This window comes from Tauraco erythrolophus, chromosome 5 (genome assembly GCF_009769465.1).
Source record: "Tauraco erythrolophus isolate bTauEry1 chromosome 5, bTauEry1.pri, whole genome shotgun sequence".
Lineage (NCBI taxonomy): Eukaryota > Metazoa > Chordata > Aves > Musophagiformes > Musophagidae > Tauraco > Tauraco erythrolophus.
In genome coordinates this window covers 16,785,408-16,799,211 of record NC_141469.1, presented here as the reverse complement: position 1 = coordinate 16,799,211, position 13,804 = coordinate 16,785,408, and the positions used below count along the sequence as shown (strand labels likewise).

Genomic DNA, 13,804 nt, shown 5'->3' with positions numbered 1-13,804 from the left:
AATGGAGTGCCACTTCATTCTTGTGTTTGTAGTAATAGTGGATGTATTCCTTTTCATCCTGTGTATGCCATTCATCACTTAGAGATCTCCGTCAAGTCCCATCGTTTATTCTGTGAGCTGAAGAACGAGCTAGTCAATTTAATCTCCCCTTGTATATCAGTTGTTTGCTCCCCCTGGCCATCCTCATCTCTTCCCTTGGTGCTTTAGCTAGCCCCTTGTGTTAATTTTGGGAGGAGACCAGACTGACAACGCTGTGTTCAGAGCATGGATTTACACAGTAGCAAAATTACAATTTTTGTCTTGCTCTCGCCTCTTCTTCTCTCACCCTTTGCTTTTTCCGACCATTAGTAAACACTGAGCAAGCATTTTCAAAAGACAGAAACCCCAAAAACCTGTACCAGCTTACACTTAGGTGTCTGTGTTGTGTGATGTTTGTTAATCTAGAGCCAGTTATTTTGTGTGCATGGTGGAAGATGATTGTACTGTGTTGTCTTGCAATTAGTGATTTTCACCTTCTATTTTGTCAGCCAGCTACAGTTTTGTAAGATTTTTCAGCCGTTTTTCACAGGCAGCTCTTGATTTTGTTGTCTGGAGTCATCTGCAAGCTCTGCCACTTCCATAAGTCTGATTTTTTTCAGATGATGTATGAGTACAGTTTTCAGCCCAGGCCCCAGTGCAGAGCTCTGCGAGACTTCCCTGGTAACCTACATTACTTGTGAGAGATGTCCATTTATTATTACCCTTGGTCTCCTGTTTTTAAGCCGCTAATAATCCATGAAGAGCCCTCCTCCTTATCCCTAAGCTCTCTTTAAGAGCTTTCAGGAGATCTTTTTAATAGCTTTAAAATCCAACATTGCTGTGATTGCGTCCCCGCATACCTCCTGATGCAAAGCACAGGGTGCAGGAGGTCCTGGACCAGTAATTACCCATGCTGGCACGCCGACAGACAGTATTGCAGCCTGTACCCAAGCTGCATGCCCCAGTTTCCTTTGTGTGGAAACCAGGGCAGAGGAGAGGGTTGATGTTTGCTTAGGTCTCGCCCCATATGGCCGTGGGATGCAGCTAGACCTGGCTTGTGCAAAAGCGTTTCTGTCGTACAGACGTTGCCTGTATCGACCAGAACATCCTTGTGCTTATCATCAGAGAGCTCTTCCAGCTTCCTGAGACGTGACCTCTCTTTGCCAAAGCCGTGCTGACTTTCTTCCCTTATAGCGTGTTTGTTTATCTGTTAATGCTCCTCTTTGAATCGTTTCGCTAGAGATGGAAACAAGACTTACTAGCCTCTGGTCTCCTGAGTGCTCCCTCCCTGCTCCCAGACCAATTTTAAGAAATCAGTCACGTTCATCACCTTCCGTGCCTTTTATAAGGGCAATTTAAGCAATAAGCTGCACAGCACAGTTTAGGAGTTCAGCAATTCCGTATTTAAGTTACTTTACAGCTCATGGATGGATGCCATCTGGTCTTTCTGATTTATGACTATTCATTTTATCGTATTTTTTTTCTTTCTAAACCCCTTTCTACTCACGCTTCAATCTGAAACTAGTTCTCACACTCACTGAAAAAGGAGACTCTGGTGCAGAGCCTTCCTGGACTCCTTTATGGAGAGCGCTGAGGCAAAGGTTTTATTAAACTTTTCTGCTGTGGCCTGATCTTTCTCAAACAGTTCTTTTTCATCTTGATCATCTGTTGGCCCAGTGGATGTTCGGGCAGGTTTCCAGCTTGTGATGTGTTTGAAAGGGTTTGACTGTTAGTTTTTATGACTTTAGCATAAAGACTTGCCCAATGATTTTATATTTAACTGGGAATAATTATGCTCTCTTAGTATTGTCTCAGCACGACTTTGGGACATCCACAGGCCTTTTGGGAGGGTGTCTTTTCACTTTTCTCAAGGTCCTTGGCAGGAAGGGCTAGAATAGAGAAGAGGTTTGTTCCTTTCAAGTGTCTATCTGAATGTGGTACCACTTTAATCTTTCTGCACGTCAGTGAGCTGCTTGGTGGCATCTCCAAATACCTTCCACATGCATAGTGCTTCCTTTCAGAACTTCACCTATAGAGTTCAATATTAATCTTCCAGATTAAAAGAAAAATTAGGAAGTAGTTTCTTCATACTGGTATGAGAGGAAGGCATGCCTCGGTTGACTTCCAGAAAATGCCAGGCTTTGCATGACAGCGTGAACAAAGCCTTGGTTTCTGAGATGTTTTTGGCACAAGAGGAGAATTGCCGCTGCCTGTGGAATACAGCAGTAATTTTGCTGATGAACCACTGCAAGTGACAGTGAGCCCTGGCGTAATGAACGTATGAAACAGTACCTAATGGGCACCTTTTCTGGCTGGTGATACCTTTCTCTGATGGACTTTGAAAGGGTATTTATTGTCATGTGTACTTTATCATCGCTTATTATTGAATGTGGTATTGAAAAAGCATTTTTGGTAAAGGTATAATTATGTATTTTCTCATTTAAACTGTGATTTGTCTCTTTTGGAATGCAAATGCAAACCAAAAGAGAGTATTTGGTATCAGTGCTTTGCTAACTGCATAATTAACTGTTAATTCCAGCAGATACTTGGGGTTTTTTGCTATTGAGGTGCTTGGGATTTTAGGGTTACGTAACTGGGTGGTTATTAAGTTGGATTTTAGCACAAGTTCTCTGTTACTGATTGGGAGCTGAAACTCTCCTTTGGCAACCATTATCCACGAGTTGTTGCCAGTTCCTTTGTTGATAGGCGTTTTGTTGATAGGCATATAACAAGAGGACACTTAGCTGAAACTTTCAAGCAGCTCTAAATTTCTTAGTATCAGTTACCTGGAATTATATTTTCTAGGATCAGCATGAGGACTTTCTTGGGAAGAAAACTAATTTTCAGAATTGAGTCTTAATTCACTTGAAGGAGAAGCTTGTGGGGTAAAATGTTTTACTTTGGTAACAGTGGGTTTACACGTTCTTGTGGCAGGGTTGGTGGAGGAGATCATTACTGAAGTACATTACTTGTCTTTCAGCAACTTTTAGCGCAGGAAATCTGTCTTTCTTGCATACTGTGCTTCCTTTCAGGGAGCAGCTTTCTCCTGTCACATGTCAGATTCTTGCAGGAACACAGCAGCAGGAGGCATCCCCAGGACCCTCGGGCAAATTCTCTGCTGCTGCAGGAGGATCTTGCCATAAAACCTCCTTACTTTCAAAGTAGAAGGTAGTGCCAGGGCCTTGCTGCCCTGTCAGATTAATAGGGTACAGGGTTTGGGTTTTTTTTTTCCTCCTCACCTTCTAGGCAGAGAGAAGAAATGCTGACTGTCAGTAGTGGTTAAAGGCAGGTAGGACAGGGCAGGGGAATTTGGGGACAGCAGGAGGAGCTGAGGTGACATTTGATGGCAGGTCTTGCAGCTTTGCTTTAAGATATGAGTGCTGGCACCTGCCTGCCTATGTTTGAAGGAGCCACGTACGTGGGCAGTAGCTGCATCGGGCAGTAGCTGCATCAGTCAGTTCAGTGGTATCAGCCAAAATGGCCTGGCAACACAGTAGGATGCTGAAAACCCAGACTGTCACTGGGGGCTGAGGCAATGGCATTTTGGGTTTGGTTTGGCTTGTTGTTTTTTTTTTTTCCTGGGCCTGGTACGAGGACAGTGTTTTCCAGCAGCACAGCAGAGCCGGCAGCCGGGGCTGTGATGTTGTAACCTGGCTGAGATGCACCATCGCTTGTGTAGGCAGCAGGATGGTCATCCGCGGCTGTCACCTTTATGCTGCCTCTAGGCTAACGCTTTCCTGGATAAACCACCTTGTTCCCAACCTGTGTTTGTCCATGCCAGTTCAACCAACCGCAGGGTAACGGTTGAATTCTCTATCCCTTACTGCTTAGGGAGAGCATCTGTTGCTTTATCAGTAGGACGAGGAGGTTGCTGGTGGTGCCGAAGATGGGGTATTTATTTCTGCTGGCTTACTGACAAGTTAAGGGAAATACAGGCATGGCCCAAATTCTCTCCAGCAGAAAGTGATGACAAAACTGCCATTAATTTCAACAGGACTGAGTGCCCGCACTTGCTGTGGGTGCAAGGTAACAGGTATTTTTTCCCTCCTGGAAGGAGATGGCTCTAAAGCTTTAAGAGTTGAAGGCTGTGTGTTGAAGGAAGTATGTTTTTGTCTCCTTCTGCTGTGACTTGCAGAGTGAGCAGAGATTAGAAAGTGCTGAATAAGAAGTGCCGAATGAAAAGTCATAATTGAATTTTGCCTGAATTCTTCATGTATTTTGGCTTGGATTTTGATCAGTGCAATAACTTAATGATGCTGCTCCAGTACTGCTGACTTTGGTTGCGTTTATAATGGCTTCAAGATGGGAATCAGGTGCCTGGGTGCAGTCTGTTGAGCAGAATGATGTGCAGTGTTTCCCGGTGCTGCCGCACACGGAGCGGTGCAGTGATTGCCCCTTTGCATGGAAAAATAGGCTTGGATTTGTGCTAGGTAGAGGTGTTCTCTTCCCGCAGTTCTTCATGATGGAGCTGTTGAAGTAGAATACTCTCTCAAGAAACAGTGAATTGTTATTACAATAATATGTCTATTTCTTTCTTTCTCTAAGAACCTCAAAACTTTTTCTGGACAAGCGAACCCCTCCTAAGGCAGGTAAAATATTTCGGGCCAAGGACTTTTCTGATTAGGTAGTTTGAGCAACTGAACGAGGGACTCTGCGATGCCGTGTCCCTGGTCTTTTTCCCTGTTTATCCACAGCTTGCCTGCCATGCCCTAAAAGTGTCTGGTGACGTTTCACTCCTCTCTCTGCCGAGTTCAAACTGACCCCTTCTGGCATGGTGGAAAGCATACCTTGCTTTCTGAGCTTTCCAAAATGGTTTTGACTGTCAGGCCTTTGGCAGGTTTTCATATTGGGTTGTGTGTGTTTGTTTATTTGTTTTGGTTTTGTTGCAGTGTACTCTGCTTTCCAAATTTCCCTGAAATAATTTTAAATGATGGACAGGCTTCAAACGGATATGGGTTTTAGTCTAGCAAAGGAAAGACTCTTGATTATCAAATCAGAAACAGCTCTTATGGGGGGAAGAAAAGATAAAATCAGGAAACAGAAGGAATATCTGTGACATCAGACTTTTGCTGCAAGTGTTGCTTGGTCTTTTCTAAATCTTTTCTGAGCTGCAGAGGCCAAGGGACTAAGTCAGCTGCACGTTTGTTCCTCAGAGGTGCTGTGAAAGGGGATACCTTTGCCCAGTTTTTCTTGGGATTATCAGCAAGCCACTTGTGTACTGATGAAGCTTCAAAACACCCACCACAGCTTTCCCTTTCTTCGCTTCCCTGTCTAATTTAGGAAGATGCCTTGTGCTGTGCCTTTGAATAGTACGTATGAGAAAGTAAATAAAGCGTGGTGTCAGGTTTGGTTTGGGGCTGAATTTCGCCTGTGAGTAAATATTCCTTGACGTGTGGGTTCCCCTTTTTGGTTACGGTCAGTTGAGTTGCAGTTTCCGTCCGCAACAAGGAGACTGAACAATACTAGTCTTTATGATGACTTCATAAATTACAAGTTACTTATTCATAACAAGTTATTTCAGTACAGCGTGCCTGTAGTTTCACAGTTTTTGATGTGGCTGTTTGGTTTCTGTGGAGGTCGCATAAGGGTGTTAGTGAGATACATGACTGGTTTGGTATTTAGGATGCTGTGTCTTAAATGGTCTCTCCTCTCCCAGTGTGACTACTCAAATCATGCATCTCTGTCGTAGTTGGGTGGCTCATCCCTTGGTGATTTGGCGCATTTTGGGGCATTAGTCCTGTTTTGACCAGGTGCTTGAGCCATTTGCCTCATCACTTGCCCCCGTGTGAAAGGGCAGCTGCTTCCATGGAGCAAGGGAACAGGAGGAGCTGGGTTGGTTTGCCACTTTCTCATCTGTGTATTTAGCTCTCTGTGGGTAGATGTTGAGGATGAAACAGGCTGAGGTGTTGGGCTGGTGCTGCAGAGCTGGTCTCCACGCAGCCTGCCCGCGGAAGGTTAGGGGGGAGATCCCAGATCAAGTGGGGAGAAAGAGAAGACGAACTCAGGGAAAATACCAGGGAGTCCCTTAACTAGGAACGTGTTTGCTGTGGTTCATTGAGAGAAACCCAACAGCAGGAACAAAACCCCTCTTCCCACCGAGGCAGCTGAGGTGTCTTGGAGGGCTTCGCCAGCAGAGGTACCCACCTCGTCTTCCTCTGTGGGGAAAGGAGGGAGAAGCAGCAGCAGTTCAGTTCCAGCAGGGATATGGTGAGCAACTCGGTGAGCAGTGAACACAGGGGACCTGTGGCCGAAGAGGCTCTGCAGGAGCAGACAGAAAGTGGGGGGAGCGGGCCGGGGTGGCTGCTCCGCCTGCCCGCAGGGCTGCGGGAAGGGGCAGGCAGAACACAAGCCGGGCATTGCATTAAGCCTGTAAGGAGACACTCGGGGAACTTAAGATGGATTAACTTAAGGTGTAAAGTTTAAAGCGTATTATTATGAAGGAGGATTAAGCTAAACTGAGCTAATGACACCACTTTTGAATGCATATCCACACAGTGGATTCAGAGCTTTGGCTATACGCTTTTCATTACCTAAATGTACTTACCTTCTTAAATGTCTTCATAAAGATAGAGGCCCTTATATTCCAGATCTTGACATTCCCTGTTTTCCATGTCGAGGAGTTTATATGCTGTGTCAGAGGTAGAATTGGTTTTGGTTGGGGATTTTTTTGCCCTTTTTTTTTTTTTTTAAAAAAAAAAAAAGACAGGGAAAAGGCAACATAGTAGTTTGTTTTAATTTTTTCCCCGTAACAGTAATAGCATTTGTGATGACTTGATGCTGTTTATTCTTAGATGAGGCATTTGATAAGGAAGAAGTTACTTTGTTCACATTATGTTGATATGTCCTAATTTTTGTGTGTCCCATCTCTTTTAATATATGAGCTTTTGCTATTGCTTTATTTTATTTTTATTTTCATGGTATTGGGATATCTGCGATGTCAGCATTTGAATTTTCCAAAAGGTCTATACCCTCTTATTTTACACTGTGTGAGTTAAAAATCAAATGCCAAGTTGAATATTGTAAACTCCTAGAAAATGCTTATCTTATGTTCAGCAGAGTCATGAATTAACTAACAAAATTTGTAGTTAGCAATAATTTGTAAATAAGTGATAAATCCACTGAATTGTTTTTTCAAGAGGAAAATTGATTTGAAATTACAAGTTTGCTGTATGTTAAATGAACTACTTAGGAACTAGTTCTTTGTATAATTTTATCTCACTACAAACAGTGCCATCAGGTTTTCCTTGAGGGTAAACTGCAGATCAGTTGTAAGTAGATAAAAGACTAAATATTTAAGATAGAAATAAAAAAATCCCAACCAAAAGAAACTCTGACTTTTACTAAAATTCTTCTATTTAGGCAATCATGTAAAAGCAAAACAAATAGAAAGAAAACCATAAGAGAGAAAAAGTAAATTGTCACAAAAAGTGCAATGCAATGTTAAAAGGAAAAAAGATGTTGAGTCAGGATGATTTTAGGTTAGCCGTGACAGAGAGTGCTTAGCCACACGGTTCGGTGAAAGTGTAAGAAACCTGAGACAAAACCTCAAAATGTTTTGGTTTATTTGCTGTGTGGCTTGTGGTATGGGATGAAAGATCTGAGGAGGTCAAACCCTGGCAGGGGTGGTGGCAGCTGAGGCTGGAGAAACTGACTTTGATGTCCTGCAAAAGTAATAATGGATCTAATATAGACTGTTCATGTTTTGAATCCTGCTAGCCTTTAGCAGTCCGAGATATACCTTAAAGTGTATTTTTTAACATAGAAACATCTCTTATTAATCATTTGCCTTTCAACTTCAGTACAAGGCCTGTTAGGAGCCACCATTATCTGTGTCCTAGACCTGGATTTGGTAATTTGGGGAAGCGGGGAGGGGAGCAGGAGCAGCAGGATGGAGAGCACTCTCTGGGGTCTTTCGAGGTCTCGTTCCCCAGCTGTCTGGGTCAGCTCAGAGGTGCCTGCAGCCATTTGGTCTCAGCAATAACAACCTGTTGGGCAGGAGGACCTCAGACTGGTTTAGGGAGATGTCCTCGAAGAGGCGTAGGCTGAGTCATGCCATGGCCAGATGTGCAGGAGCCCCCCATCCTTGGCACACTCAGTCGTCTGTGCTAAGGGCAAATCCAAACACTGGGAGAGATCTGGATGCTGCAGTCCATGATGCATAATAAAAATAAACAAATATGGCATTACTACTACTATTAAATGAAAAAAAAAAAAAAAAAAAGAAGCAGCTCAAGAGTCTCGAGGGTGGAGCGAGGGAAAAGTGCAGAGCCCATATAACAATGGGGAGTCCGCTTTATTAGTATTAAGGAGGAAAATAAAATCTGCTCTGGCAGTAGTGAAATAAAACACCAGGAAGATTACGTCAGTCTTTGTTTGCACACAGTATGATTCTTCTCTTTCACCAGCCAATTTGTGTATTTGAAAAGGCAGTTGCTTGGTTGAAATAATTAGCTGAACTTCATCCAATTCCCCAATTATGTGAAAACATGTTTGAAGAAATATAGACAATTATTGTTGAGCAATTAAAAAAAAAAAAAAGAAGTAGTGGTCACTGAACAATTATAGCGCCTCGTTTAAATACCCACAAATATATATCGCAGTTTCAGAATGAGACAAGCAGCGCTCAGCGAGTCTTTGCTGTAGCTTTTGTGGTCTGAGATAGTGGCTTTAGAAGTACAGCAAAATCCAGACTGGATCTGCCTGAAACTCGTGCACGGCAGGTTAGCCTGGGGTTGCCTGAGAGAAGGGGAGTAGGTTCTGGAGCTAAACGTGTCAAAGTATATTTACAGGGAAAAAGAGTGAACTGGATACAAGTCATGTATCTGTACTATTTTACAATTTAACAGGCAAAAATCTGTATTGATGAATATGAGAGTCTTATTATACTCCTTTATTCCACACTATTGTAGATGATTATTTTGGGAAAAAACATGCAGAGTTTTTTAATGTTTCAGTGTTTAAATAGAGACCATTGCAACAATCTCACTAATAATTCCCCATAGGAGGTCCAGTGTAGTATATTAACAAGAAATTCAGTGTCTGGGAAATCATATCTCCCTGTTGTCCTTATGTTTTCATCCTTGGAGCTAGACCTGTTGCATTTTCAGGAAAAGTAGTAATCAGAGATTTTGAAACAGGTTACTTGGAAAGGATGCAGAAGTGCTGCTGCTGGCTGAGGCAGCGGTCATCCCAGTCGCTTCTTAACTTCAGACCCCTCAGTAGACATAAAGGCGGTAACACAAAATTGTGCATTTTATTTGATAGAAACTTCCCCATTTTCCAGACCTGCCAGCTGTGTTGTTATGGGACTGCGTTACTCAGGATGAGAAGGATATCTGCTGGCACAGTGGAAATCCCTGATCCCACTGGAGCCCCAGGGCCGTGCTGGCTCGTGGACCCAGCAGTGCACAGTGGGCAGCGGAGCTCTGTGCCGTGGGTTTTCCTGTTGTCCGTGGCTGCAGGCAGCCTTGGAGGCTGCTGGGCTGGGGCCAGGGCTGACTGCCCTGAGTGGTAGGAGGCTGTCGGTCCTTGGCCATCCTTTTCCCCAACTCATCTCTGCACCAGATGCTTCTGAAACGCGTTTCCACCTGTACTTCAGCTGCTGGAGGATGTATCATTTAAAACGCGCGTGCAGTGGGTGTAGGTTCCCCTGTTGCACCAGTTCTGACCCCTTCAGCAGGCTCCTTTCCCTCAGCCAGGGCAGAGCGAAACGAACGCTGACAATTAAAACACATTTTTAAACGTTTTTGCCAGTTTGTTAACATCGTCGGTGCACAAAATTCAAATTACATTTGTTTCTGTTCCTTTTAGGGGGTGGATGTTAATGCTGCCTGTGTTCTGCCGGGTCGCGAAGTGGACTCGGCCAGCCATTGCAGGTGGTGTAGGAGTTGAGCAAGGCGATGCCAGGTCCCCCAGAGATCGCAGGCAGTGGGTTTTCCTGCCAGCCCAGGAGCACGGGGACCAGGCAGCCCCCTGGGGCTGGCAGGGCTCTGGCTTCATCCCCAGCTCCCTTACCTAACCTGAACTTTGCAGCTGTGGTGTGTCTTACTGACCTCTGCGCCGCCAGCGCTTGATCTCCAGGCCGCACCTCACTTTCCTCGTGCATGGGCTGTCCCGTATTTACCCTCTGGATTTTGTTTCTTTCTCTTTGCAGGGAACGGATGCGCCAGTCTGCCATGTTTGAACTGTGCCAGGGGATGCACCAGATCAGTCTGCAGTTTGTTCGCTTGCAGCTTAGCTTTGAGGAGTACACTATCATGAAAGTTTTGCTGCTGTTGAGCACAGGTAAGTTAGATTCACGGTTGCACGGGAATACTTGAAAATATTCCAATTCACAAAGAGGTGCAATGATTTTATCTAATGTGACAACAGAGCCAAAGCGTTTCCAGCAGGGCTGCAGGAATAAGCCTGGTTTTGTGTCTTAGGGTTTATCTGCAGATCTCGCGCTCCGTTAGCACGGGAAGTGTCTTTACAGTTTGACTGTGTCACGTGCATCGGAAGGGCAGGAGTGGCTGGGCAAGGGACTTAGGCCCCCTCCTCTGCACAGATACCACCTGAGTCAGCCAGGCGTGCCAAGGAAGTGCAACAGCTGTGGGGATTGGGGAGAAGTCCCCACTCAACGCTCAAAGCCACTGGTTTGGGTGACTTCATGTCACCTTCAGGATCGAAAGGTGTACACTGCCTGTACTGCAAATCAGGTGATTTTCCAGTGCGAAGCGAATGGAGAACGGCAAGCCCTTTTACAGGGCTCTGGAAGTTTAATAAGTGACAGTGCACGCTTGATTTTTCTCTCAAGTGTCACGCTTTGAGTTTTCTTAAGATACAAAATTACATCTTGGCATTTGTTACAGCACTGTGTAGTAATTAGCAGATCTCTTGATCTTATCTTACTGAAAGTATTGGAAAAACTCTCGACCCAGGACAATTGTATAAATACACAGGCAGTTTGCACTTTACTTTTCTGTCAGTCTTGGTGAAAAAGCCAATTACCCGTAAACAAACTTTATTCTGTATAATCACGCTCCTTTTTGTGAGATGCACTCAGTGACATCATGATGAGATAACACATCAACTTGATTGGTGGGCTTTGGTGATGTCACTTCAGTGAACTCACCAGGCAAGAATTCTCCTGGCTGGAGGAGGCTGGATGTGGGGATGTTGCGCTGGGAGAGGAGGAGCAGGAGATCAAAGGCGCTGCTGTGCTTATTCTGGCTTTCACGTGCAAGCTGCTGGCAGCAGGACACACGCCCGAGGCTGTCAGGGCCAGGGGCTGCCCAGGCTCCTGGTGCACAGAGCATCTCCCCGTTTGGTGCTGAGCGGAGCCCAGCGCGCCCTTTGAGATCTTGCTGTCTTCTCCCATCGCCCCATCTGCTGCCCCAGCAAGCTGAAAGAAGAATGGGAAGTGACAGGCATTAGTTGTGCGGCACTGGAAGGCGCTTATCGCCAAAACCACTAAAGGATGCCAGAGTGGCGGCAGATTTAGACACCCAGGAGCCTCCCAAGTCCCCAGCCATGGCGTGGGCACCTTGACGGCAGGCAGAGTTAGGTGCCTACGAAGGGATTTGCAGCATCCAGCAAAGCCGAGTGTAACCTCTTCAGGTGAGGTGGTGGGACAGACACCTTCTCCCTGTCTGCAGTGCCTTTCGGTCACACCTCGCCTGTCCCACCCAGCCAGTAGCTCTGTAGTTAAAGTACTTGCCTTTGGAGGACATGAAGCTGCAGTTCCCATCCTGGCTGGAGGGGATTTGGCTGCACTAACAGAAACCTCCTGGGCTGTAAGTTTTTTGGGCTCAGCTGTCTCCTTTCCTCCCTACCGTTGAAGCCGTTCCAGCTCCCCAGAGTAGGGAGAGATGCTGTCAGTTGGGGAGCACTTTGTGTCCCGGCCTGCAGGGTCTCATCCCCAGGTCCCGCTCCACCGAGGGTACAAGGAGATGGTGAAACTGGGACTGTGGGGAGCTGATGTGCTCTGAGGTAGCCCTGGAGAGTAAATGGGTTTTTTTGAAGGTTTTCACTCATGGCGTTTCCAGAAGGAGCTAGCAGTGCTTAACGTGGATGTGTTTGGGGGGATGTAGCTCCCAAAGTGTTCTTGAGAGTGTACGGATTGGAGATCTGGCTCTGCTACTTTTTAATCAGCCCTAAAGGGGGAGAATCTTTAGAAAAAGAGCCTAGAAGCGTTCTAAAGATGTAGCAAAATTTCTTTAAGATATTTATTATTCTACCTTCTTGGGAGTGTTAACTAAGGACTTGAGTTATTGCAAGAATCTGTTGGACAAGATCAGTGTGGCCCATTAACTTCAGCTAGCTGGGTCCTTTGGAAACACACATCACAGTCACTAGAAAACCTACTAAAATTAGTTTGTTTTGGGAGAATCAGGATATTTATGTTAGAGAGAAGAGAGTGAAATGGAAATGAAGACAGTGATAAAACCCAGAAAGTGTCATGTGAAGGCCAGCAGACCTGGTTTCGAATGATTGCACCTTGATACAACCTTATGGCAGAAAACACCAGGTTTGCTTTCATTTAAAATTTCTTCTTGCATCAGGTGATGAGTAGACTACAAGTTATTCTGAAACTTTCATGATGACCACATCAAGGAAGTTTCACTCCATTTACACGTAGAAGAAACCACACATTACAACTCAATTGTTTTCTTGCTTTCCACAGACCATAGATTTTGGGAGCTTGCCAAAAGCATTGCTGCATTTAATAAGTAAAATCAGAAACACTGGGCAAACCTCCAGAATTTTGTGTTTTGCTTGAGTTCTCTTTATTTGTGCTCTTTCCTTCTTTCTTAATAATCTGGCCAGGGTGATGGTATAATAATTTTCAGATAGAACAGTAAAATACATAGACATAGTAGACAAAGAAAGAGTGGCTCCAACAGCCTTTAAGCAGCGTGCAGGAATACAAGCCTGTGAATGTTCAAGGAACTGTAAAGCCCGTGTGTTCTGTGTAAGGTGCTCTGATGGCTTTACTCCTCTTGATTGGTGTCTCTGTATTCATTCAGCTTTAACTGAATTCCACACGGTTTCTTCTGCCTGTCAGCTGACTGATTGAGAGAGATTTGGCATCTAGAATATTTAAAAATTAAATATTATGTTTATATAATATAAATATGTAATATTTACTGAGTAGTAGGCATGCTGGTGCGTTACCACCTAGGCCTTCTTCCAGCACTTGGTGGTCACAAGTCCTTGCTGCTCATGTGGTGGTAGAGCTAAATTGCTCTGGTAGATACTGGTGATTGAAGATACTGGTGCTTTTTCTTAAAGCTGCTATGCTGGAGCCGTTTGGGCGGTTGTTACCTGCTTATGCTGTGATTGCGGTGGGAAAGGAGGCAGTTCACAGGATTTCAAAGACTAGGGAACAGATGAACAAGACCATTTCTGTCAAGATGTTAAGTCAGAGTAAGCTAAATTGGAAGATCCAACTTTTTTTTTTCCTTTTTTAATAAGTAACTGCCAATTTAGCTTACTCTGACACAGCTTTCTGGCTTGCTTAGAAAATAAACTCACTCCTGTGCAGTGTAGTGTTTCATGTTCCTTCTGTGGACTAGCAGTAAGAGATGCAGAGTAGAAAAATATGTGATGCGTTAAGCAGTATTCAACCAATCCGGGTATTAAAACACCAGAACAGTTTGTGTAATGTTGTTAATAACCTCTTGGGGGTTTTCCTAGAGATCTGGTCCTATAAGCCATTCCTGCTTGGGGCAGAACCTGATGGAGTGCATGGGTATTTGCAGTCCATAAAGAAACAGTGTATTTGCTTTTGTAATTAGCCTGCTGA

The 13,804-nt window shown here is 44.6% G+C and overlaps 1 protein-coding gene across 4 annotated transcripts in view; it reads left to right on the top strand.

Moving 5' to 3' along the window:
• The window catches only part of NR3C2 (nuclear receptor subfamily 3 group C member 2), a 212,030-nt gene that overhangs the window by 187,466 nt on the left and 10,760 nt on the right, over positions 1 to 13,804 (top strand). For all 4 annotated transcript variants that reach the window (XM_086612538.1, XM_086612536.1, XM_086612537.1 and 1 more), the window contains one exon: positions 10,172 to 10,302. In XM_086612538.1, the coding sequence (XP_086468664.1) occupies positions 10,172 to 10,302 (131 nt within the window). The remainder of the gene's footprint in view (positions 1 to 10,171; positions 10,303 to 13,804) is intronic.